Source organism: Pongo pygmaeus, chromosome 13 (assembly GCF_028885625.2).
Source record: "Pongo pygmaeus isolate AG05252 chromosome 13, NHGRI_mPonPyg2-v2.0_pri, whole genome shotgun sequence".
In the NCBI taxonomy this organism is placed as follows: Eukaryota; Metazoa; Chordata; class Mammalia; order Primates; family Hominidae; genus Pongo; species Pongo pygmaeus.
The window spans coordinates 57,093,425-57,120,110 of NC_072386.2; the positions used below are offsets into that span (position 1 = coordinate 57,093,425).

General features: G+C 44.3%; 1 protein-coding gene across 2 annotated transcripts in view; it reads right to left on the reverse strand.

Annotated features, from left to right (window-relative positions):
- The window catches only part of DMRT1 (doublesex and mab-3 related transcription factor 1), a 126,682-nt gene that overhangs the window by 65,351 nt on the left and 34,645 nt on the right, over positions 1-26,686 (reverse strand). For both annotated transcript variants that reach the window (XM_054502270.2, XM_054502269.2), the window contains exon 3: positions 10,061-10,344. In XM_054502270.2, the coding sequence (XP_054358245.1) occupies positions 10,061-10,344 (284 nt within the window). The remainder of the gene's footprint in view (positions 1-10,060; positions 10,345-26,686) is intronic.

The following is a 26,686-nucleotide window of genomic DNA, read 5'->3' on the forward strand; positions in this document are numbered from 1 at the left end:
TAATGCGGGGGGCGGGGCAAGGACTCTCACTGCTCCTTACAGGGCCAGCTGGAGAAAGAAAGCTTTGCTCCCTGCAGGAGTAAGACTATGTTGTAAAGACCCAAGAGAATTGGGTCCACTATTTCTCCTTAAAAGAGAGGAATCTAATGAGGAATTATGTTTCAGAAGAAAACATCATAGGCATGGCTAAGACTTGACAAGCCATTTAAAGCAAAGTTTATAGTAATGGTAATGTGACCCCCAAACTCAGGGAACCTGACACCTTTGATTCCACTGGCTTTAAACTTTCTAGGGTCTATCATGACTTTGGAGTTGCATTTCCTTAAACAGAAGAGTCTCCAAAACTTGCCTACTGACCTAGTAGGCCCAATCATTACATCCTCACTGTGTACCTGACGGCAGAACCTCCTTGGGGTTCCTGTGAATGAATTCCTCAAAATGCTAGACTAGCATGAGGGTGTTCCCATGGCTGTCACAAAAAGGAGGGGAAAGCTGGGCGCGGTGGCTCACACCTGTAATCCCAGCACTTTGGGAAGCTGAGGTGGGCAGATCACTTGAGGTGAGGAGTTCGAGACCAGCCTGGCCAACATGGCGAAACCCTGTCTCTACTAAAAATATAAAAATTAGCTGGGTATGGTGGCATGTGCCCGTAGTCCCAGCTACTCAGGAGGCTGAGGCAGGAGAATCGCTTGAACCTGGGAGGCAGAGGTTGCAGTGAGCCGAGACTGCATTGGTGCACTCCAGCCTGGGCAAGAGAGCAAGACTCCATCTAAAAAAAAAAAAAAAATGTGGTGGGAGGAGAAGCACCCTGCAGGTCAAGAGGTAAGCACAAATGTAAGTCCACATAATTGCTAAAGGGTGCACACTGAAGCCCCTAAAGAACTTCACTGTTGTCACAAGGACACACAGAGTACAGCAGGGGTCTTAAAAAAAAGGTAGGGGAAGAGGGGGTGCAGGAAGAAGGCGAGAGACAATGGGTATCAACTTTTTATATTGCTGAATAAGAGCATTAACAAAAAAAAAATCCCACCATCTAATAGAGTCATCACTTTATGTTTTAAAAAGTTGAAAAGTGGCTGGCGCGGTGGCTCACGCCTGTAATCCCAGCACTTTGGGAGGCTGAGGCGGGTGGATCACCTGAGGTCAGGAGTTTGAGACCAGCCTGGCCAACATGACAAAACCCCATCTCTACTAAAAATACAAAAGTCAACCGGGCATGGTGGTGCATGCCTGTAATCCAACCTACTCGAGAGGCTGAGGCAGGAGAATTGCTTGAACCCAGGAGGCAGAGGTTGCAGTGAGCCGAGGTTACGCCACTGCACTCCAGCCTTGGCGACAGAGTGAGACTCTGTCAAAAAAAAAAAAAAAAAAAAAAAAAAAAAGTTGAAAAGCTACAGCCTCAATAAAAACAATTTCTTGAATTGAATAATTTGGCCTTAAGAAAAACTCACTTGTCCTTATTTTCCTCATTTCTCTGTAAACCAGCACTGGTAACGTCCTGCATATACAATAGTGAACCACTAGAAACATTCCCAGTAAAATAAGGAACAAGACAATGACACCTGCACCCACCATCATTGTCTAAACTGAACAATGCACTAAGAACATGAATTAGAACTGGAGGAATTTAAAGAGAAGTAAAAATGTCAGAAACAATGTTTCTGTGGAACGAATGCTTACCTAGAAACTCCGAAATAAGCAACTATAAAATTATTAGAATTACAGAGTTCATACAAGTGGCCAAATACAAAATAAATACCACATCATAGCAACCGAACATGTATAAAAGAAATGTTTTCAGTCATCAACAAGAATTTATGTCTTTATAATCCCCTTGAAAAAACAAAGTATGGTTGTTAGCCTAAGAGCCCACAGCAAATACCTATTTTCAATCTCCTTTCCTGAGGAAAAAAATTACTTTAAATATTTCCAACTGAACATGTCTTTATGAATTCCTTTTATGCCTGCTTGCAAACCTTGTCAGTTTTTCTTTCCAGAAGAAAAAGCCAGTCAATGTGGGCCTACCAGTAGAGAGTGGCCAATAACCAGCTGTCTGTGAAAAGGGACACTAGGGCCCAGTGCAGTGGCTCACGCCTGTAATCCCAGCACTTTTGGAGGCTGAGGTGGGTGGATCACAAGGTCAGGAGTTCAAGACCAGCCTGACCAACATGGTGAAACCCCATCTCTACTAAAAATACAAAAATTAGCTGGGCGTGGTGGTGTACGCCTGTAATCCCAGCTACTCAGGAGGCTGAGGCAGGAGAACCGCTTGAACTAGGGAGGAGGTTGCAGTGGGCTGAGATCGCACCACTGCACTCTAGCCTGGGCAACAGAGCGAGACTCTGTCTCAAAAAAAAAAAAGGGCTAGTTTCACCTGCTGATGGTGTGGGCCATGGGGGTGAGAGGGCAGCCTTGGAGTGAGAGGGTTATCTTGTGGATAACAAGACTGTGAAGGGCTCCTGGCCAAGGGTGAGAGGGCCCAGGGCAGGTTCATAAGGCAAGTCACTCCCGCTTTCTCCATCCGGAACTTCCCAGGAGTTTCCAGTGACCAGAGCACATCATCCTGGGAAACCTGACTGTGGAGCTCAGTGGCAAAAAAAAAAAAAAAAAAAAACCTCATGTGAAGTCTCCTACTATGTCTTAAACTTGGTCAGGCAGCTGGGCGCGGTGGCTACCGCCTATAATCCCAGCACTTTGGGAGGCCAAGGCAGGCGGATCACCTGAGGTCAGGAGCTCAAGACCAGCCTGGCCAACATGGTGAAACCCTGTCTCTACCAAACATACAAAAATTAGCCAGGCATGGTGGCAGAGGCCTGTAATCCCAGCTACTTGGAAGGCTGAGGCAGGAAAATTGTTTGAACCCAGGAGGTGGAGGTTGTAGTGAGCGGAGACCATGCCACTGCACTCTAGCCTGGGCAACAGAGTGAGACTCCGTCTCACAATAAAAAAAAAAAAATTGGTCAGGCGTGGCGGCTCATGCCTGCAATCCCAGCACTGTGGGAGGCCAGGGCAGGCAGATCACTTGAGCGCCCAGGAGTCTGAGACCAGCCCAGACAACATGGTGAAACCCCATCTCTACAAAAAGTACAGAAATTAGCCGGGTGTGGTGGTACAGGCCTGTAGTCTCAGCTACTGAGGGGGCTGAGGTAGGAGGATCGCTTAAGTCCAGGAGGTGGAGGCTACAGTGAACTGAGATTATGCTACTGCACTCTGGCCTGGGTGAGAGAGCAAGATCCTGTCTCAGTTAAAAAATAATAATAATAATAATAATAAACTGAAGTAGAGCTAGGCACAGCAGCTCAAGCCTGTAATCCAAGCGCTTCTAGAGGCTGAGGCAGGAGGATCACTTGAGCCAAAAGTTTAAGACCAGCCTCGGCACCATACTGAGACCCCTATCTCTACAAAAAAAGTTTTTTAATTAGCCAGGTGTGGCATGGTGGCACACACCTGTAGTCCCAGCTACTCGTGAGACTGAGATGGGAGGATCACTCGAACCCAGGAGTTGGAGGCTGCAGTGAGCTATGATTGCACTACTGCACTCCAGCCTGGGTAACAGAGCAAGACGCTGTCTCAAAAAAAAAAAAAAAATTAAGTAGATTTTGCATTCTGCTGTCTTCTCCCTATTATGTCTTTGTTTTTTTTTTTTTCAATTTAAGAATATTTTAAAATCATATTTGTTCATTATAACCGTCTCCTCAGAGCCAGGTTTCCGCCTTGTCTTCCCATGGCCCCACCCTCACTGCTCCCTCCTACAGCACAAATATGGCACAGCTGCAGAGAGTGCTCTGGCCGCCCCCGCACAGCAGATGCTTTGGAAAGTGACTTGTTTTGACCATTCTTTCAAGCTAACAAACAGGTTGTCCTGATGCTGAGCCACACTTAAAAAACAACAAAAAATAAGGAGAGCCTGTCTGGCTGCTCCTTATGGCGGACAAGCAGTGAAAAGGTACTGGCTTTTCTGAGTGCCCTGCCCAACACTTCCACCCTCAGCAAGCAGAAGGTGCTGGAGTACCAGTCCAGGAACACTCACAAGGGGGCACTTTTTTCTGTGCTTCAAGCCCCAGATGCCAGAATGCGGTTTCCTTCCTACCTGTAATCTCAGTTTCAAATACAGAACGGTTTAGGTGATCCCCAACTACAGGGATCAAGTAACAGCAGCCTTCTCCCAAGACTCACTTTTCCCAATTTTTGTGTTTTGTTCAGTGGTAGATCCCCAGCACATAGTAGGCTCTCGAAGCATGTTAAGACATGAATGCATTCCTGCGAGGTGACTTATTGTTAATGGACAACCATAAAACACTTCAGAGGAAACCACATAACCACCAGAAAGAATGAAATCACTGCCAGTGCTGCCATTTGGCCACACCCTAAACGTGGGTGGAATGTAAGTCTACACATCTGGTGGCAGAAGCTTTGGAAAAGCAGTCAAGAGGGCGCCTGCCATAGGGCCTGAAAGGAGATCGGAGGCATAGCTCAGAGTCCTCCCATATTTATTTCTGCTCACTTGATATGCACCTCTCCCTTGTCAACCTGGTACAACATGTTTATTTAAGAGATAATGTTGCCGTGGAGGAGTGCACAAGGCAATAAACAGCTTTTGCAGGCAATTAAATGCAGAAGTGAAATTGAGCTGCTGGTCAGCGGAACCAGCCATTCATCGTGAGTTTGTTCCAGTGTCACAAATGTTATTCCTGTTTCACAACAGGACAGGAATCTATGATTGGGCCACAAATCTCCTACACAGGCTGAGGCAGACCAGAAGCAATTAAAAGCAGCTCTCAGCAGGCAGGGCATTTACACAAAAGAGCCTTAAGATTCTGGAATGCCGAGTTAGGAGACTGCTCTATTTTTTAAGTAGGTTTGGCACTTAGTAGGTGCTCAGTAATTATTTGTGGCTTGCTTGTTTTTATAGGGAGGCTTGCAGGAAGTCTCAACTGTACAATAAAAATTTGAAACCCTTTCTACTCATCTCTAAGAATTCCTTCTAGCTTTAAAAAGTTATGACGATCTCCACTAGAGTCAGCTTTTTTTTTCTAGGAATCAAAAAGGAGTTATTGGTTTTAATATAAATTGTTTTCTTGTTTCTTTTTTAAAATGTTGATTTTTTTTGAAGAAAGATTTGAATCTTTCTTGATTCTGATATAAATCAGAAAGGAGTTATCCTACAGGATACAAAAATCAACATACAAAAATTAGCATTTCTATATATGACTAGTGAACCATCTGAAAAAGAAATCAAGAAAACAATCCCATTTACAATAGTTAAAAAAATACATGTAATCAAAGAGGTGAAAGATTTCTATACTGAAAACTATAAAACACTGATGAGAGAAACCGAAGACAGACAAATGAAAAGATATTCCATGTTCATGGGCTGTAAGAATTAATATGGCTAAAATGTCCACACTACCCAAATTTTTATCACAATCTAAAAAGAAAAAGAGATTTTACATCCTACTAGGCAGGATAGCTAATAAAAAGATAACTCCATCTGGTGAAGTTAGGAGGAGAGTCCGGCCTTAGCAACACAGTCAAGAAAGTAGTTGAAGACCCAGCCTCAGATTCTGGCCCTCAAGGTTGAGCCATTTTCACACCAAGAAAATCAGTCAGGAGAGAACAGCACAGGTGCTCTCCAAGTGCAGCGGTGGGGCACCTTCTACAAAGAAGACAGAAAAGCAGGGCAGCAACCAAAGAAGAGCCCCCGACTCTGCCCTCTCCTAGGAAGCTGCCACCAAGAGGGGCAAGGCATTGTCCAAAGAGCAGAGTGAGAGAGCCTTCCAGGAACAGCAGAAAAAGCGAAGTGAGGAAAAGACTGCCATCCGGATCTCTGTTGCTGACACTTCTGCTACCTCTCTGGGCCGGGCACGGTGACTCATGCCTGTAATCCCAGCACTTTGGGAGGCCGAGTGGGCGGATCACTTGAGGCCAGGAGTTCGAGACCAGCCTGGACAACATGGTGAAACCCCATGTCCACTAAAAATACAAAAATTAGCCGGGTGTGGTGGCACATGCCTGTAATCCCAGCTACTTGGGAGGCTGAGGCACAGGAATCACTTGAACCTGGGAGGTGGAGGTTGCAGTAAGCCAAGATCACGCCACTGCACGCCAGCCTGAATGACAGAGTGAGGCCCTGTCTCAAAAAAAGAAAAACAACAACAACAAAAGGAAAAAGAAAAACGACTCTGGTTAAAAAGTGAGCCATCCAGTTTCTCTCCCTTCAACATTAGCTAAAGGTATTATTTGTAGATTTTTACTATTTAATTTTAATACTTCTTTATAACATCTATGTCTTAACACATTTTGCACCATTATAATTTTTACCCATGCTTTATGTTTTCTATTTCCTAAGGGGATCAAATTCTTCCCCAACGATATAGAAATCAATCCATACACATTCATACTTGGTCCATATTCACATGTCAGTCTTTTAATAATAATTAACATATGTATTTTTATACCCTATCTTGCTACAAAGGGGATCTGAGGTAGCTAACGAAAATACATATGAACAAACAGTGAAGAACTCAACAGATTTTTTAGGCTGGGCGCGGTGGCTCTCAGGAGACAGTTATAATGAACAAATATGATTTTAAAACATTCTTAAATTGAAAAAAACCAACAACGACATAATAGGGAGAAAATAGTAGAATGCAAAATCTACTTAATTTTTTTTTTTTTGGAGACAGTGTCTTGCTCTGTTACCCAGGCTGGAGTCCAGTAGTGTAATCATAGCTCACTGCAGCCTCCAACTCCCGGGCTCCCATCTCAGTCTCAGTTCCATAAATCATTATATTTCCTTTATATACCTCTCAATTCCAATGTCAATGTGCTTTAAAAGCTCCCTTCAAAAATAGTATGATTCCCTCATGCCTGTAATCTCAGCACTTTGGGAGCCCGAGGCTGGTGGATCATGAGGTCAGGAGATTGAGACCATCCTGCCTAACGTGGTGAAACCCCATCTCTACTAAAAATACAGAAAAAAAAATAGCCACACGTGATGGCACGTGCCTGTAGTCCCAGCTACTCAGGAGGCTGAGGCAGGAGAATCGCTTGAACCCAGGAGGCAGAGATTGCAGTGAGCCGAGATGGCACCACTGCACCCCAGCCTGGGCAGCAGAGCGAGAATCTGTCTCAAAAAAAAATAATAATAATAATAATAATGATTCCAAAAATAAAACGTATGGAGAACTTAAGAAAATTTGTAGTTCAGGGGATTAAAATTTACATTTTAATATGCCCAAGAAGTCAGATCCCTGAGGATAGCAAAAGAACCTAAAAGTGGAATGACTTCAATTTTATCAACCAAATGACTTCAATTTTAACAACATTTTAATACCTAAAAAAGGCAGAGGCAAAATGGAACAGAATGGGTCAGAGGAAAATTTCAATTCACATTTTCTGGAAGTGGGCTTAGAAAAGTCAATTCTTTTTTTCTTTTGAGATAGAGTCTCACTCTGTCACCCAGGCTGGAGTACAATGGCGCAATCTCTGCTCACTGCAACCTCCGCCTCCCGGGTTCAGGCGATTCTCCTGCCTCAGCCTTCTGGGTAGCTGGAACTACAGGCATGCGCCACCACGCCCAGCTAATTTTTGTATTTTTAGTAGAGACAGGGTTTCACCATGATGGCCAGGCAGGTCTTGAACTCCTGACCTCGTGATCCGCCCGCCTCGGCCTCCCAAAGTGCTAGGATTACAGGCATGAGCCACCGCGCCTGGCCTAAATAATTCTTAAAAAGTCAAACTCACAGAATCAGAGAACAGTGGTTGCCAGGAGCTCGAGGTAGAGGAAATAAAGAGATGTTGGATTAGCCAGGAGTGGTGGTGCGTGCCTATAATCCCAGCTACTCAGGAGGCTGAGGCAGGAGAATCACTTGAACCCAGGAGGTGGAGGTTGCAGTGAGCCAAGATCGCACCAGCCTGGGCGACAGAGTGAGACTCCGTCTCAGAAAAAAAAAAAAAGAAAAGACAAGAAAAAAAAATCTCAGTTTAAAATGTTCTTACCCCTTCAACAGAACCAAGATACTAATGGTTGACAAACATCTACTGGTCAAATCAAAGCATTTATAAATAACAAGGGAAATAAAATTCATTGAGCTGGAAAAAAAAAAAGATGTTGGGCAAAGGGTAAAAAGTTTCAGTTATGGCTGGGAGTGGTGGCTCATGCCTGTAATCCCAGCACTTTGGGAGGCTGAGGTGGGCCAATCACAAGGTCAAGAGATACAGACCATCCTGGCCACCATGGTGAAACTCTGTCTCTACTAAAAATACAAAAATTAGCTGGGCATGGTGGCGCGTGCCTGTAGTCCCAGCTACTCGGGAGGCTGAGGCAGGAGAATCACTTGAACCCGGGAGGCAGAGGTTGCAGTGAGCCGAGATCGCGCCACTGTACTCCAGCTGGGTGACAGAGCGAGACTCCCTCTCAAAAAAAAAAAAAAAAAAAAAAAAAAAAGTTTCAGTTATAAGATGAGTAAATTCTGGGAATCTAACATACAGCATGGTGACTGTACTTAATAATATACTGTATACCTGAAAAATGCTAATAGAGTAGACCTTAAGTGTTATCACCACACACATAAAAATGGTAACTATGTGAGGTGATTAATGTGTTTGTTAATTAGCTTAATTGTGGCAATCATTGTGCAAGGTATACATATATCAAATCATCACATTGTACATCTTAAATGTATACAACTTTTTTTACCCATGATACCTCAATAAAGCTGGGAAAGCGAAAACGAGGGTCAAACACTTGCACTGAACTCCCAAATATATATGTGGCATTGCGTTGAATCAAATCCCCAATGAGAAAGCCTGAGCATGGCAAATGCATCCAGAATGAGAAACGTTCTTGCAGAATCCTAATGTCTTTCACTTGGAAGGGGGCTTGAGGTGTTGAGTCTAACTTTTCACCTACATATTCCCACAACATACCTCTATACAAGGTAATCCAGCCTCTGAATGCTTTTGATGCCCTGAATCTGCTGCTAACAAACGGGCATGATGAAAATGGTTGCAACTGAGGAAGCAGAACAGCCCTAGATAAACGCTCCCTTCTCTGATAAAGTAAAATGCTTTGTTTTACTCCAAATATCAAATGCTCTTGATTGCATGCTATTTTAAAAATACATACTTGGGGCCGGACACGGTGGCTCATGCCTGTTATCCCAGCACTTTGGGAGGCCGAGGTGGGCAGATCACCTGAGGTCAGGAGTTCAAGACCAGCCTGGTCAACATGGTGAAACCCCATCTCTACTAAAAATACAAAAATTAGCCGGGTGGGGTGGTGGGCGCCTGTAATCCCAGCTCCTTGACAGGCTGAGGTGGAAAGAATCACTTGAACCCAGGAGGCAGAAGTTGCAGTGAGCTGATCCTACCACTGCACTCCAGCCTGGGCAACAGAGCGAGACTCTGTCTCAAAAACCAAACCAAAACAAACAAACAAACAAAAAAAAAACAAACACACTTGGAGAATGAAAGACTGACCTCTATTCCTAGCGAAAAATGCACCCAGGTTGGGTCCAGCTCAACAGTGACCTAATTCCTTTTCTTACCTTTCTTCCATGCAGATTATGACCTGTTTCCTTCCCAAGGTGCAAATTCATCATGCAGATTACTGCCACCCAGAAGGCTTTACTAACCAGCATTTTCTAAGGTGCCCAACGAAACTGGTGGACAAAGCTGGAGGAGGTGGTACCTCATTCAGTACTTGTGATCTGCCTGTGCCCAACTGGTTATTTACGCAACATTCAAAAAATGAGAAAAGTAAAATTTGAAAAAGAAAACAAGTTTGTACATTATTTCTTTCCAATTCCTTGCAGCCAACCTTTGAGGCTAAAGGGCATTATTGACAGAGTAAAAAATTCCTTACACGTTTTGCATATTGTGCCCACATGTGTGCAAAATGGCACACACACATGTGTATGTGTGTACCTGTGTGCGTCACCTGTGAGTGCCTCTGTGTGCACAAGTGCGTGTGTGCCTCTGTGTGTATATGCATGTGTGTGCACATGCATGTGGCTTTTACACATCCAGTTCACTCTCTGGGTAATTAATATCATACCTGCCACTGGTTTCCTGTCTGACCAGGCACATAAGGTCCGGGGAGGCCCCGAAGGCTGTTCTTCACAGGGGATCCCCCGAGGGGATTTCCCACCTCCCCAGAAGCAGAATCAGCAGCCAAGGCCATGGAGTACTGCGGGCAGTTGTATAGATTGTTGTAGTAAGGAAACAGAGACGGCTGGTAGAAGCTGCTGTAGTAGGTGGAGTCTGAAACCAGGTCAGGTGTGTTCTCCACGTGCCCTCTGCTGGTGACAGCAGGAATATCCTGGATGACCATACGTCCCTCTAAATTGGAAGAAAAAAGAAAAAGACAACATGGTATTAATGTGAGTCCACGAAACTTTACTTCTAAACCTTCCTACTCAAGACCTGGGAGCAAGGTACCTGAATATGCAGAGGACAAAACCATCTGTTGCTTCTCTTATAGCCAAAATAAGGGAGGGTTTCTAAGGTTCGCTTCACTCTGGTGGCACAACCGAAAGACTCAGCTGATTGTTTTTACTGAGAGTATCAAAACCATTTTAGAGGTGATTTTAATTACATAAAGCCCAACAGCATAACTTCTATCCAGAAATTCCTATCCTAATGTCAAGAAACTGAAGATCAAATCTAGTTGACCTGATTGCGCATTCTTAAAACAAAATTAATTGTAGCCACATAGATACGTCAGAAAGTCAAAACAAGTGGTCAAGAGTTTAGGTGAATTTAGGTGAACACTTGTTTCCTCAACTTCCTTCCACAGCTGATCACGTACCTTCAGAAATCTGGCCAAAGGTACAGACCAGGGGCAAACTTCTAGTGTAAGAGGTCAGTAACTATTTCAGGTTTTGTCAACTATTCAGTCACTGCTGCAGCATGCTTGTGTTGCAACGAAACTTTATTTATAAAAACAGGCAGTGGGCTGATCTAACCCAAAGACTAGTTTGCCAACCTCTGGCACAGACATTAAACTGTTTATTGTCAATTCCAATAAATGAATTCCTAAGTCATCCATCCAATGGACATTTATTAAACAACGTTCTAAGAGCCAGTCCGGGTGCCTGAAACGTCTGCCAGGCTGCCGTGCCCACAGGGAGTCTATGGTCTAGGATAGAAGATGTGAAGGGATTACAAATACCACCACCTACCATCATACAGGAAGACCCATAAACTTTCACGGGAAGTCAGAGGAAACAGAGATGGCTTGTAGCCTAGTTAGGAATTCATGGACAAAACTGCACCTGAGTTGCACTTAAAAAAAGAAGCAGGACACAGGTGAAAAATGAGAAAAGGAGAGGAAGGAGAAAGGAGCAGCAAGGACAAAGGAATGGAAGCAGGAAAGTGGGGGTAGAGTTTGGAATGATGGGCAGGGCAGGGAGGCTGAGGAACTGGATGAGAAAAGGGAAGGAGACATCTAGTATGAAAGATGGACTAGGGCAAGGTGAGGCGGGCCTCAGTCCAGCTCTACTGACTCCGGGATGTAATGGGAACCACTGAGTTCTGAGCAAGGAGGTTACACCGTCAGAGCTGTGCTTGGAGGAGATTTATCTAAGGGCAATTGCTTAGGGCAAGTGAAGGAGAGAGAGATCAGAGGCAGAAAGACCTGCTAGGGAACCACCAAAGTGAGTTCAGGGACAGACCAGACCTCTAAGGCCTGCAAATGTAAGAGAAGAGCCTGTTCCAGGGACATGTAGGGGATGAAACGCAACAGAACTGGAGGGCTGAGGGGCTGCCAGGAATTAAGATGCAGCGGAGGCAGAGAGCAGGTGCCTGGGTGTGTAGAGCAGAGGGCGGGCAGGTGCGCAGGTGGAGGGTTGGGTGAGGGTAAGGAACATGAAACGCGTGCTTTTGGGAGAGGCTGAGACTGGAAGCCAGATCCGAGAGTCACCACTGGAGGTGCTAGCTCCATCTGGGCAAGGAAGGGAGGAGCTGTTACAGAATAAAGGACAGCCAAGGCCTGGAGCGTGAAAAACAGAGAATACAATGTCACAGAGTTGAAAGCTGACATGAATCACAGAGCAAGCAGGCTGTGGTGTCAACTGCTGCTAGGACATAAAGCAAACAGTTCTAGAAAAGACCAACAGACAACTAGGTCTTCAGGGCCCTGCGGTTTTAACCACGATGAAAGGAGCAGACGCAGGCCTGCAAGAGAGCAAGGAGCAACAAGCAACAAGAAATCCAAAGAGATGACTCCAGTGAATGGCCTCTCTCCTACCAGGACTACCAGGACGTGAGATCCAGCAAGAAGGCACCCAGCCTCTGGGCACACCACTGTGTCCTCTGTGCTTAGCACACTGCCAGACACAGTGGGTCAATATTTGCTGAAGGGACTGAGGAATAATCATTTTTCAAGTAGCTTGGCATCAAAAATAATGTGAGTTAAAAGTAAAAGCTCCAGCCAGGCACGGTGGCCCACGCCTGTAATCCCAGCACTTTGGGAGGGCGAGGCAGGCGATTCACGAGGTCAGGAGATCAAGACTATCCTGCCTAACATGGTGAAACCCTGTCTCTACTAAAAATACCAAAAAAAAAAAAAAAATTAGCCAGGCGTGGTGGCGTATGCCTGTAGTCCCAGCTACTTGGGAGGCTGGGGCAGGAGAATCGCTTGAACCTGGGAGACAGAGGTTGGAGTGAGCCAATATTGGGCCACTGCACTCCAGCCTGGGCGACAGAGCAAGACTCCGTCTGAAAAAAAAAAAAAAAAAAAAAAAAAGTAGAAGCTCCAGGGAGTCGTAAGAGCTTGTCGTTTCACTTTTATTTTGTTTATTTATTTATTTGAGACAGGGTCTCATTCTGTCGCCCAGGCTGGAGTGCAGTGGTACGATCTCAGCTCACTGCAACTTCCTCCTTCTGGGCTCAAGCCATCCTCCCACCTCAGCAGCCCAAGTAGTTGGGAATACAGGCGCAAGCCACCACGCCTGGCTGATTTTTGTATTTTTTTTTAGTAGAGACGGGGTTTCACCATGTTGGCCAGGCTGATCTCGAACTCCTGAGCTCAAGCAATCTGAATTTTAATAAGCTCTTAGGAGTTTTTTTTTTTTAATTTTTTTGTATAGAGATGGGGGTCTCACTATGTTGCCCAGGCTGGTCTCAAACTCCTGAGCTCCAGCGATCAACCTACCTTGTCCTCCCAAAGTGCTAGGACTACAGGCATGAGCCACTACACCTGGCCTTGTTTCACTTTTCTAAAAAGGTTTATTTAAGGCTGGGCGCAGTGGCTCACGCCTGTAATCCCAGTACTTTGGGAGGCTGAGGTAGGTCTGATCATTTGAGGTCAGGAGTTCGAGACCAGCCTGACCAACATGGTGAAACCCCGTCTCCACTAAAAAAAAATACAAAAAAAAAATTAGCCAGACATCAGCATGGTGGCTCGTACCTGTAGACCCAGCTACTCCAGAGACTGAGGCAGAAGAATCGCTTGAACCTGGGAGGCCGAGGTTGCAGTGAGCAGAGATCGCGCCACTGCACTCCAGCCTGGGTGACAGAATGAGACTGTGTCTCAAATATAAAAATAAAAATAAAGAAATAAATAAAGAGGTTTAAGTGTCCTTAAGCAGACAGAATTGGCTCATGAGAGAAATTTCCAGCACAATGCATGGCCCAAAGAAGGTGCTCAGAAACCATCCACTGCCTGAGTGTGTGGGAAAACGAAAACATGCAAGGGAGGGGGAGGGCATAACTAAAGTGCAAACTCTGGAAGGTTTGGCTGAGATCTACAACAAAATTTATTTTTGAAGCCTCATTTTAAAGTCAGCACTGGTGTCACTTTTCTCCAAAAGGAAACCAAATCTACCTATGCTAGGCTCCTGTAAATGCACTCCCAAACCACTGTTTTATTCTATTACTTTCCTTTCTTCTCTCCTCTTCCCAGCTAATGAGATGAGACATTCCAATGCCATTATTCCACACCCCCAAGTCTGGAGAGGGCACATGTCCATTCGCTCCTCCTCAACTTCCCCACTGGGCCTTTCTCTTATTTTAAACATCAGTTTGGGCCGGGTGCGGTGGCTCACGCCTGTAATGCCAGCACTTTGGGAGGCCGAGGCGGGCGGCCTGAGATCTCAGCTCAGTCGGCCTGAGCCAAGATCACGCCACTGCACTCCAGCCTGGGTGACAGAGCAAGACTCCGTCTCAAAAAAAACAAAAACAAAAACAAAACAAAAAAACACCAGTTTGGTGGCATAAGTGGTGGTTTTCTATATCATTCTTTTGTTTTCAAGGTCATATCTCTATTGTTTATCTGATTACAAAAGCCTTATGAGCGTCTCAAATTTAATAAATTATATGAGCATCTAAGTCAGAAAAAGAATAAATGACCTATCCTACCACACAGCCATAAGCATTAATGGTTCATTCCTATACAATCTCACAGACATTTAGGAAGGCATTTTAGACACTTAGGCCTGTCCCTGCAGTAAAAGACACTGAATACCTCCCGCTTAGGGCCTGCCTTTCAAAAACAAGCTTCCTAAAAAAGAAAACAAAATACAGTAGCAGACGAATAATTAAATAGAAACCCAAGGATTCCAGCATTCCAGAATCAGGGCACAGCACAAGTTCTTGAATTTCTGCAGCATGACCTTAATCTGAACCTTTTCTCAGGCCTCAGTTTATCAAGCAACAAAATAATGGCAGTAATAACTCTGAAGGTAACAAGAGAATGGCTTCAATAAACTGCATAGTAAACCTCAAATAAAATGCTATGTCAGGTCAAAGCAATAATTTGTTCTGTTACAGCTGACTGTAATTAGTTAACAACACCATCACTTTTCCACTTACCCATATTTTATTGCCTCTTTCAATTTATACCAAGCTTTAAGAATAAATAGGAGATATGTATCGGAAAAGTTGTTCCATACCAGTATTTAAACAATAAAACCATTTGAACTTTGGAAGAGTAGATGTCTGCCTTTACACTGTTAAAATGTTCAACCACTTTTAAAAAGTTAGATTTGACAAAGTACTATGTTTATAAACCACCGAATTCTGTATGTTAAAATTCCCAATTAAAATTCTCAGTCAGTGTTAAAAACAGCTTCATAACTCCTGGCATTTATATGAACACTACTAGTACATGGAAAGGTTGAAATTAATATCTGTCAAGCTACATATGTCTAATCCAATGGTTCGCACAGTGTGGTCCCTGAATCAGTAGCGTCAGCATTACCTGGGAACGTAAACAAATGCAAATTCTCGGGCCCCACCACAGACTGACAAAATCACACACCCTGAGAATGGCGCCCAGCAATCTGAATTTTACGAAGCTCTCCAGAAATTCTTTTTTTCTTTATACAGATGGGGTCTCACCATGTTGCCCAGGCTGGTCTCAAACTCCTGGGCTCAAGATATCCTCCTGCCTTATCCTCCCGAAGTGCTGGGATTACAAGTGTGAGCCACTGCAACCAGCCCAGGAGATTCTGATGTGCTAAAATTGTTGAGACACATGGCTCTACTCTCAAAATTCAAAGCAACTGCTCCATACGCTATTCCTAAAAAAATTCCATACGCTCTTCCTAAAAATACCTTCATGCCCCTGACTGCATCATTGTGACAGTCCTGACTATTAAATAAAAGTATACAACAAATGAGGTCAGGCACGGTGGCTCCTGGCTATAATCCCAGCACTTTGGGAAGCCGAGGTGCAAGGTTCACTTGAGCCCAGGAGTTCCAGACCAACCTGAGCAAACAAAACCCCTCTACAAAACATATAAAAATTAGCTGGGCATGGTGGTGCATGCCTGTAGTCCCAGCTACTAAGGGAGGCTGAGGAAGGAGAATCACTTTAGCCTGGGAGGCAGAGGGTGCAGTGAGCCGAGATCGCACCACTGCACTCCAGCCTGGGCAACAGGGCAAGACTCTGTCTCAAAGGGAAAAAAAAAAAAAAAAAAAGAATTCCATTGTATTGAAAAGGTGGGCTTCTACCTAAATCACTCAGAGCTTAGATCCCAAGCTGTATGTGTTGTGTGTGTATCGCTGCCAAATGGTTGTGAGTTTCATGGCTTACATCCAGACTTTCTTCATTTATTCTAACCACAGTAACTTAATTCATCTATTCAAGTGCTTATTCCAGTTGACAAATATTTATTAAGCACCTACTATTTGTCAGGCATTCAGTTAGGTACAAAACATTGCAGAGTCAAAATTTAATATTCTTCAGAAGACTCCTGGGTAATCCAGAGGAGCAGGTGTTACAAAAATCATTTATTCTTGACCTTCAGTTGTATTTTTATATTTAGATTTAATTCATTCATTAGTTATCATATAACAACTATGCTCAAAGCTTTCTTTAAATGTTGTCAAAGGCACGAAAACATATTTTAAACATTTCATTTTTTCTTAAGAATTTGCCATCTATTTGGGGAAATTAGGTGCCAAGTGGGAAATCTACAAAGCAATAATCCAAGTGCTGCAGTGACAGTATAGATAATGTCACCAAATGGTTCTATATAGAGAGGTGTCAGAAAAGGCCATGGTGAGTGATAAGCCAGAGTGGAGGTGATTTAGAGACAGTGGGTAAACACTCAAAAAAAGGAGAATAATACCAATAGAGTCATGAGGGAGGTCAACAGAGTCGCAAAGGAGACAAAGGACAAGATGCGTTCCAGCCACAGTGACCAGATGAGCCTGGCTGGAGTGCAGAGTTCACAAGTGACAAATGCAAATGAGAATGGAAGGTTATGATGGAGTTAATTGCTGAAGACCCTGAATGTGAATGCCAGGCCAACAAGTTCTCTAGGGAACCAATGAAGGTTTTCAGAGCAAGGGAGTAGCAGAAAAATATTTAGGAATCTGGTCAAAGCACAAAAAACAGACCTAAGAGAATAAGGAGATGGGGGAATAGACTAGGTGCTTTAAATACTCCAGGCAAGAAGTCACTATAAGCTTGCACAAGGAGGCCGTAGTAAAGGAAGGAACTTCATGAAAATCACTGGCAGATCTCCTTTTCTATGAATTCCCTCCAAACAACTAAGTTACATTGTTTGTTTGTTTGTTTGAGAGAGAGTCTCGCACTGTTGCCCGGGCTGGAGTGCAGTGGCGTGATCTCCTGATCTCGGCTCACTGCAACCTCCGCCTCCCAGGTTCAAGTGATTCTCCTGCCTCAGCCTCTGGAGTAGCTGGGATTACAGGCTCCCGCCACCACGCCCAGCTAATAAGTTACATTGTTAATATCTGTCATCCAGGGACCAGGAAAGTGATCCAGGTTCCCTTCTGATGCTTGTTCAACTGCTGAGTGATCATAGAATAAGCAGCTTCAGAAGGAACATCCGATTCCTTGCCCAGACTGACAGAGAATAAGCATATGAGCAGAGTATACCTACCATCTGTCCAGCCCATGCTACAGCAAACTCCCCAGAGAGAAGCCAGCAACATTTGCTTCAACACTGGGGTGTCAGCAAAGATGGCAGGCCAGCCTAAGTGTCCCTATTATTTGATAATGAACCCAAAAGTAATATTTCCCACTGATACGCCACAAAACACACAAATTTATCATACAAAATTTAAAATACGTATATATTTATATATACATAAAGTTTTCAAAAAGTGGTTTTCCACATACAATTAATAAGCTCCCCCAACCACATCCATTCCCACTCTGAGCTACAGGAAAAAAAAAGTCACAGTAAGAAGTGACAGTTTGGCTGCGCGCGGTGGCTCACGCCTGTAACCCCAGCACTCTGGGAGGCTGAGGCGGGTGGATCACTTGAGGTCAGGAGTTTGGGACCAGCCTGGCCAACATGGCAAAACCCCATCTCAAAAAACACAAAAACTAGCCGGGCATGTATTTGGCCGGTGCCTGTAGTCCCAGCTACTCAGAAGGCTGAGGCAGGAGAATCGCTTGAACCCAGGAGGCGGAGGTTGCAGTGAGCCGAGATCGCACCATTGCGCTCCAGCCTGGGTGACAGAGGGAGACTCCGCTCAAAAATAAAAAACAAACAAACAAAAAAACACAGTTGGCTCCATGAACCTCAGCTGAATGCACCAATGTTTACCAAGTCCCTTGATCTGACTGTGAATTACTCCTGCCAGTCTCCATGGCTCGTGTGCACTGTAACAGGGACTTTTAAAACTGCATGGCCAATACAACTAAGTACAGCAACCACAGAGTATATTGAAGGGAAACATTTTAATGAGTCTGCTGAAAATTCTTAAGCTAGATCTCACTCTATTTTTCTAGAATGATAATTGGCCAAAATTGCTTAATGAATAATAACAGAAAGCTAGCAGCATTGTTTTCAAGAGAATGTGCTGTGTTATTATAATGAATAATAACAGAAAGCTAGCAGCATTTTCCAAGAGAATGTGCTGGCTTTCTTAACGAGTAGTCCCTTACAGTCTGTTACAGAATTATCAACCTGTAGATCTGATACAGAAGTGGGCAGGGAAGTGCTGGGTAGAGGTGGGCGTGGTCCCTTGCGAAGGCTCCACTGCAGAAGCCTGTGCCCATGGACCAGGTGAAGACAGGCACTTCTGCCTTCCCACCTAAATGTTGCATTTCCCAAGACCACCCTGGACCGCCATGCCTCCACCCTGTGCCTACAAAAACCCCCGAAACCCTAGCGAGCAGACACACAAGCGGCTGGGCATTGAGAGTAGTAGACTGGTGGAAGACGGCAAGCAGCTCAACGTCAAGAGCAGATTGATAGGCACTGGCAGGTCATTGATGGGCCTAGGCCATTGACCAGCAGAACAACGCTGCATTTGGTAGGGGAAGTAGGAGAAGTCAGGCCGCTCGACAGCCTGACTCCAGGGGAAAACCATCTCCTTTCTGACTCCCCTATCTGCTGAGAGCTACTTCCACTCAGTAAAACCTTACACTCATTCTCCAAGCCCACGTGTGATCTGATTCTTTTGGTACACCAAGGCAAGAACCAGGGGATACAGAAAGCCCTCTATCCTTGCAATAAGGCAGAGGATCTAATTGAGCTGACTAACGCAAGCCACCTACAGACAGCTAAACTAAAAGGCACCCTGTAACACACACCCACTGGGGCTTCAGCTGTAAACATTCACCCCTAGACACTGCCATGGGGTCAGAGCCCCACAGCCTGCCCATCTGTATGCTCCCCTAGAGGCTTGAGCAGTGGGGCACTGAAGAAGCAAGCCATGCCTCCTTCACACGCTCTGAAAGGGGGACAAGAGAACCTTTCCCATTTCAGATCTGCTGTTACGATGCAAATGGAAATATGAAGTTAGATGTTTTTGTTTTTGTTTGAGACAGAGTCTCACTCTGTTGCCCAGGCTGGAGTGTAGTGGTGTGATCTTGGCTCACCGCAACCTCCACTTCTTGGGTTCAAGTGATTCTCCTGCCTCAGCCTCCCGAGTAGCTGGGATTACAGGTGCACACCACCATGTCCGGCTAATTTTTGTATTTTTAGTAGAGACGGGGTTTCACCATGTTGGCCAGGCTGGTCTCGAACTCCTGACCTCAAATATCTGCCTGCCTCGGCCTCCCAAAGTGCTGGGATTACAGGCGTGAGCCACCACACCTGGCCAGATGTTTTAAGTGTTACTATTGGTATATACTCCTAATTTGTGCAATAAGAACAAAAGATCAGAAGGACTGGATCCAATCACTTGGAAAAGCAACAGGAACTCAAGAAATATATATCTGGAAAAATTACCAATAGCATTTGTCCCACAGACCATAACAGAGCTCACTGTCTCCCCTCAGATGCATCTGCAGAGATGTTGCTTATGAGCTCAATGACTTCTTATTCTAATACTCATGTTCATGGCTACACCCGTTTACCTTCTGCACATCCAGTTCTTTGATAGGGCTTCACAATCCCTCTGCTATTTTTTTTTTTTGCACTAACATATGCAGTGTGAAATATGATTCACTCCTTCATGAAGGATCAATACCTGCACATGATAAATACACTTATTGATCGTGGAGTGTTATATGCTGGTCTCTGGGCCCATGGCATATCAATAGTAGTTAACCAGTAATTCATTTTAAGGTGGGTGAAGGCTTGCCCCTCTCTTTGCTGGTGTCATGATTCCCAAAGTTGTTGCACTTTGAGTCCTTTGTGTTCAAATCTGGATCCACACTCACCTCCATGAAAAAACCAAACGTCACAGTTTCCAGCATGAAGTAAAAAAAGGTCACAAAACCAAATTTACCATTTACAAACAGTAAGACTACTTGTGATTCACATGAACTCATGTAAACGATTAATTTATATACTCCAGATTTTCTCTTTGTAATCCCATATCTTGCATGGTGTTTGTCCTGCTTAGCTTCTGAGTTTTAAGAGTTACATACCAGTCAGGCAAAATTATTCACCAGTAAGTCTGAAAACTATCCATCACCAACTAATATGTTGTGTTGAGCGCTATGAGGGTATAGCAAAAGCATAAGTTGTTTTCCCCGTTTTTTTTTTTTTTTTTAAGAAACAAGTCGTGCTCCACCCAGGCTGAAGTGCAATGGTGTGATCATGGCTCACGGCAGCCTCCAACTGCTAGGCTCAAGTGATCCTCCTGCCTCCGCTTCCCAAGTAGCTGGGACTACAGGTGCATGCCACCATACATGGCAATTTTTTTTTTTTTTTGTAGAGACAGGGTCAGGCTATGTTGCCCAGGCTGGTCTCAAATTCTGGTCTCCAGTGATCCTCCCACCTCAGCCTCCCAAAGTGCTGGGATTACAGGTGTGAGCTGCTGCACCCGGGCTCTCCTTTTGGGGGTCAGGGAAGTTAATGCATTTTCTAAAAAGGCTGTATCATTCGATGATGACTGATTTCATGGCACTGGGATGCTCCACACTGCGGGGAGAGAAGGATTCATCTCAACCTTCAAAGTACAGGTTCCGCTGATGTTGGCTCACTAGTGTTGCTCCTGTAGCACAAGACATGGAATGTGGTAGAGCCTATTTCTCCTTTCTCCTAGGAAGATTTTTGTCTTATCTTTTTAACGTAATTTGGTTGTGAAGGAATGTCAGCTCCTTTTTTTTTTTCTTGGTGTGAACTCTTTTCATAGCAAAGTGAACCTGAAGTTGGCTTTTAAAAACAGGAGCAGGCTTGGTTCAAAGGGGAGTGGTGCGTCATTGTGGGATGGATGGCAGGCTATGCGTATGGAATCTGGAAAGAGTGAAAGAGTGAAAAGGGTGGGGTGGGCAGGCTTGGTGGCTCATGCCTGTAATCCCAGCACTTTGAGAGGCCGAGGCAGGAGGATCACTGGAGGCCAGGAGTTCGAAACCAGCCTGGCCAACATGGTGAAACCCCGTCTCTACTAAAAATACAAAAATTAGCCGGGCATGGTGGCAGGCACCTGTCATCCCAGCTACTCGGGAGGCTGAGGCAGGAGAATCACTTGAACCTGAGAGGCAGAGGTTGCAGTGAGCCGAGATCATGCCACTGTACTCCAGCCTGGGCAACAGAGTGAGTAAGACTCTGTCTCAGGAAAAAAAAAAAAGAAAAAAAAAAAAAGATGCAGGGGAGAGGGGGGCGCCATTGAACACAACCAGATCAAAGAAATCCAGCAGGAAGATGACGGGAAAATACAAACATGAGGCTGATCAAACACAGGCCTTCAAGGTGAGCAGGTCTTGATTTGAAACAGGCTGCCCTGGGGCTACTGAAAAGCCCAGGGAGTCAAAGCCCATCCATTGTGTGCAGCAACTCCCAAAGTGTTGGCTGAGAAGAATGCAAATCCCTGGCCTGGAGGAGCTCGGGTGATTAACAGTGCAAAGGAGAATGTAAAGGACAGGAAAAGGTTTCCCAGAAGGCACCTTTAAGCAAGAGAACATTCTGGATGTATGAAGAATAAGAAAGGAATTCCAAGTCAAGGAGAGAGAGGAGACACATAACAAGAGCTTCAAGGCACAAGTAAGGTTAAGAGAAGGGCCTGCAGAGCAGGTAGAGCACAGGGTCCACTGCAGGAGGAGAATGGGGGTGCTCCTGGCACAGTGGTATGGAATTTGGGATCCCCCTTCACACCCCCAGAGAAACTTAATTGGGCCTGAAAAGGCTGGCATGTAAAGCACAGTGGCATGCTAAAGTTAGGAGGATCCCACTTCCACCTGCAGGGGTTTCTGCCTCTCCCTGCCCTGATTCCTGCTCTCTGCAGCTTCCTCCTTCTTCCACACCTCTGCCTGTGCCTCAGAATTCCCCCAAGTCACTGAGGAAAACTGTTAATCCTACAGTGAGAGTCAGATTTGGAGGAAATGCCATTTCTCTGACCCTCCAAGGCAACAGCTCATGGCCATGAAAGCCTGTCTCACGGCCAAGACAGAGATTTCTCTCTTTAGGCCAATTCAGAATGTCCTACCATTGGCAAGATACCAGAGACAGTTTGGGACTCTATCAACACCTCCCAGTGGATTGGAGGAGCAGGCTGTGCCACAAACAGGCCAATGGGAAAGCTTGAGTTTGGGGGTGGAGGAGGAGAAAGGGATGATTCCCAACACAGTTCCTCTCCGTCAAAGGCTACATTCTAAAAGGCGTCTTACAGAGAATCCCTTCTTGAACCTTTTAAATATTTCGTACACTGAAGATGCTTTAAATTAGGAACTTGTCTGACTGACCGTGTACATGTATTTAGGTCTCCACAGAAAAGATCTGCTCTGAACTGTAATCAAACAACTTAAAATGGAGAAGCTTAACTTATCAGGTTCTTTCTCTCTAGAGCATGAAGGGAGCTGGACAGAAAGGTAGCAAAGATACATGTTTAAGTTTGCTCATGGTCAGCTCTATGTAGATTTAGGATTCAGATCCTGCTTTTATTACTTTCTTTTACTAGTAAGATCATGGATGTTTTGTCTTTGTCCCTGCAGGCCCCAGAAAGTGATGTGAATGAGTAAGTGGACCTCTACATAAATGTATACAATTAAGAAACCGAATTATACCTCATCATATTGTTTCACATAGCTTCTGTTCAACTCAAGATTATACCTAGTTCAATTTATTATCGCCAGTTTTCAATCAGGCATTTGTCTTGTAAATTTTCCCGGCTGTCATGAACAGTAACTTATCCAATTGTACAGGACTGGAGAGCCCCCTCCCTACCAAGAATGTTTCAGAACGTGCCTCTAAACCAGAAGTTTTCAAACTTGGCTGCACAGGAGGAGGAGGTGGGGGGGTCTATAGAATTCCCCATGATCAGGCCACACCCCAGACCACTTTGCATGACAGCCTCCCGCAATGGGACCCAGGCAGAGCAAGTTGAGAACTGCTTTAAACCCATTCAAGCTTGGTGCTTTGATGTCAAGAAATCACACCCTTACATTATCGCAGCAGCTGTCAAAATATGGTTGGAGGTCCTGGCCTACAACTTCTTTCTGAGGGCCCAAGAGGTCAGAAGTATTTTTGCAATAACATAAAGATGTAATTTGCCTTTTTTGCTGTGGTGACGGGCACTGATGATGCAGGGGCAAGGGTGGGGAAGACCGCTGGTCCTTAGCATGTGGCAAGCTACCCAAGTATACTTTTATTCCTTTTTTTTGAGACTGAGTTTTGCTGGTTGCCCAGGTTGGAGTGCAATGACACAATCTCGGCTCACTGCAACCTCTGCCTCCCAGGTTCAAGCAATTCTTCCGCCTCAGCCTCCTGAATTGCTGGGATTAGCCTCCTGAATAGCATGTGCCACCATGCCCAGGTAATTTTGTATTTTTAGTAGAGACAGGGATTCACCATGTTGGCCAGGCTGGTCTCGAACTCCTGACCTCAGGTGATCCACCCACCTCAGCCTCCCAAAGTGCTGGGATTACAGGTGTAAGCCACCACGCCCCCCTCAAGCTACCCAAGTATACTAATGCTCGCATATTCCTCATCGCTATGAAGGAAAACATTAAAACTTTTTAAAAATGTTATGTTGATTTTGCTAAAGATGCCCTTGATGAAGCAGAAAGAAACAGTAACTTGATCAAATCTGTACCTCAGAGTACACGTCTTTTTAAAAACTGTGTGACTCAATGGGAAAGACTCATACAGCCTTTCTGCACACCAAAGGAAAAAGGACATTTGTGCAACTGTTGAAGAGCTACACTTACTGCTTTTTCTTAAAGGAACACCACATCCTTGGAAGAGTGACTGATGACAAACTACACTTATTGAAACTCGGATATTTGGCGGCATTCTCTTGAAAATGAACTAAGTGAGCCTGTCACTTCAAGGAAAACAACTGACAGTATTTATTGCTGAAATTTGAGTTTTCAAGTAAAAATTAGAATTTTAGAAAATTTATGGCCCCCCACTATGTGGATGACAGCTTCCAAACTTGAAGATTATTCTAACAAGATCAGTAGTAGTATTAATGAATGTGATTTTCTGGTATTTTGTAATAAAATGTGTCAACATTTGGAAGTTGTACATAACTTAGTGAAGTAATATTTCCCAAATGACCAATGCATAATGTTATAAAGTCATACACAGATGAAAGAGCCATCCAAAGTACAAGACAGTCTATGGCCATACCACCTTGAACGCACCAGCAGATCTAGTCTGATCTTGGAAGCCAAGTCTGAGACAGATGAATAGATTTTAATGAAACAGAGTACAAAATGTTCGTTAGCATGGTTTTGGTTTCCACACCACAACTAATCTTTAAGCAATTACCACTTGTCAAGTTTTGGTCTAGTATCAAAGAATAGTGACAATGATGTAAAAGGCTATTAAAATACTTCTATCCCTCTTCTAACTATCTGTGTGAAGCTGAATTTTCTTCCTGTATTTCCATTAAAACAACAGCCTACCTGAAGCAGCAGCCATGCAAACCCACCTACATCCTATTAAGCCAAACGTAAAAGAGATTTGCAAAAGTGTGAAACAATGCCACTCTCTTGTTTTTTTTTAATTTGGAAAAATGTAGTAATTTTTATTGAAGTATGTTACGTATGCTAAGAGGTAACGAGTTTATTATTTTAAAAGGATAATTTTTTTTCATTTTTCAATTTTAGTTTCTAGTATGGTATCGATAGATATAACCCACATAAATAAAAGCTCTTGAGGTCCTCAATACTTTTTAAGGTTGTAGAGAGATTCTGCAAGTAAAAAGTTTGAGAACTTCCATCTTACCGGCTCCTGTCTTTTTAGGGGGACTGATTTGAGAGAATTAGAGCCTGGCATCTCATTCTGAGCTGGCTCTCAGGGTTGTGTTATTAGTAGACAGCAATAAAGTCCTAACCAGGCAGCTCTGGCTTTATCCTTACGTCTGAAATATTTCTTTCCATGAAACAGGCATTAAGAATGACACAATATGGCCAGGCAGTGCAACTTCAGGTTGAGAGCACTGGCTCCCAAGCAAAACTAATTGATCGGATCTGAAATCCAATGCCATGCAATCACGGGGCAAGTTACATAGGTTTTGTATGTCCCAGCCTTTGCACGTAGCAAAGAAATACTACTACTACTTGAGAATTATATGAGAGAAGACATGTACTTAAAAAGGCTCTGCCACGTGTTGAGTGCTCAATAAATGTTAGCTATTATTGTTATCACAATCACAACACAGCGATAACATTTTCTGCCATCAAGCAAGAGAGCTACCAAATAACTCCGCACAAAAAGTTATCCTTGCTCCAAATCCTCATCATTAGGGTACTGCAGGAGGGCTGGGCTGCACCTGGCCAGGCTTCCCAAGCTCAGCTGAACTTGGAATCTTCCACTCCTGGCCTTCTCTGAGGTCAGACAGTAGCCTTGAGTGCGTTTGGTGTGATATTACTCCCTAAAGTCATAATCAGGAAATGCGGGAACAATGTGTTTCTCCCACAAGGCAATCATGACAGGGCTATTTTAAACGTCAAACACAAACCTGGCGCCAGGAAAGCAACAACCGCTTACTGTGCACCTCCTGCAAGCCACCACCTCTACTTAGTGAGGCAAATGCAACCCAGTGGAGTAGAGTGCACCATTCCTTCCCTTTTCCAAAGTCTGTCTCCCCCAGCCCCATCTCCTCCTTTATTTGATTCTGCTTTTGAGAAGTGCAGCCACTCCTGTGATTCCCTTAAGACAGGCAGACATTTTTATTGGGGGGAGGGCGGGGCGGCAGCTGCAGTTCCAGGGCTGAACTTTTAGCTTGCTATAAAGTTAATGTGCTATTCAATGTTCATTCCAGGCAAGGCTGTGGGGCTGTGTATTTTCTGCCACCCCCGGGAGGCCATTATCTGTAATTGCCCATTACCATGCATAATTATTTCTCCTAGCATGGTCTATGACCTCCAGGGTTGCTGGATGTTTTAGCAACCTGCTCCACCTAACCAAATTTGTGAAGGAAGCTTTTCTGACCTCCAGTACTTTAATGGTATATTCCAAAGCCAACCATGGGTCATTGTACAGGCACACTTATCCAGAATCAGGAATATTTCAGATCTCTTCCAGGTGTACTTTTCTCACCTCCATGGAGTTTTACCTCTTCTAAAATAAAGGAAAAATAATCAACTCTCCATTGTGTGGGAGCTGATAACCCAAACTGGGAATTATCTGGAGCCCTTTATACTCCCTTTGCTTTGATTCTGCTGTTTAATTGTATCGTGCTTTTTAAAGATTGATACTGGGAAAGTGAACAGAGACACAGAGAAACTTTACATCTTAAATCAATATATACAATTCCATATTTAGCTTCTTTTTTGGAATGGGAGGAGGAATTCTGTTCAAATTAGTGACTGAAATGAGATATACAGATTCCCTATGGATTTAAAATATTAATGCTAGAA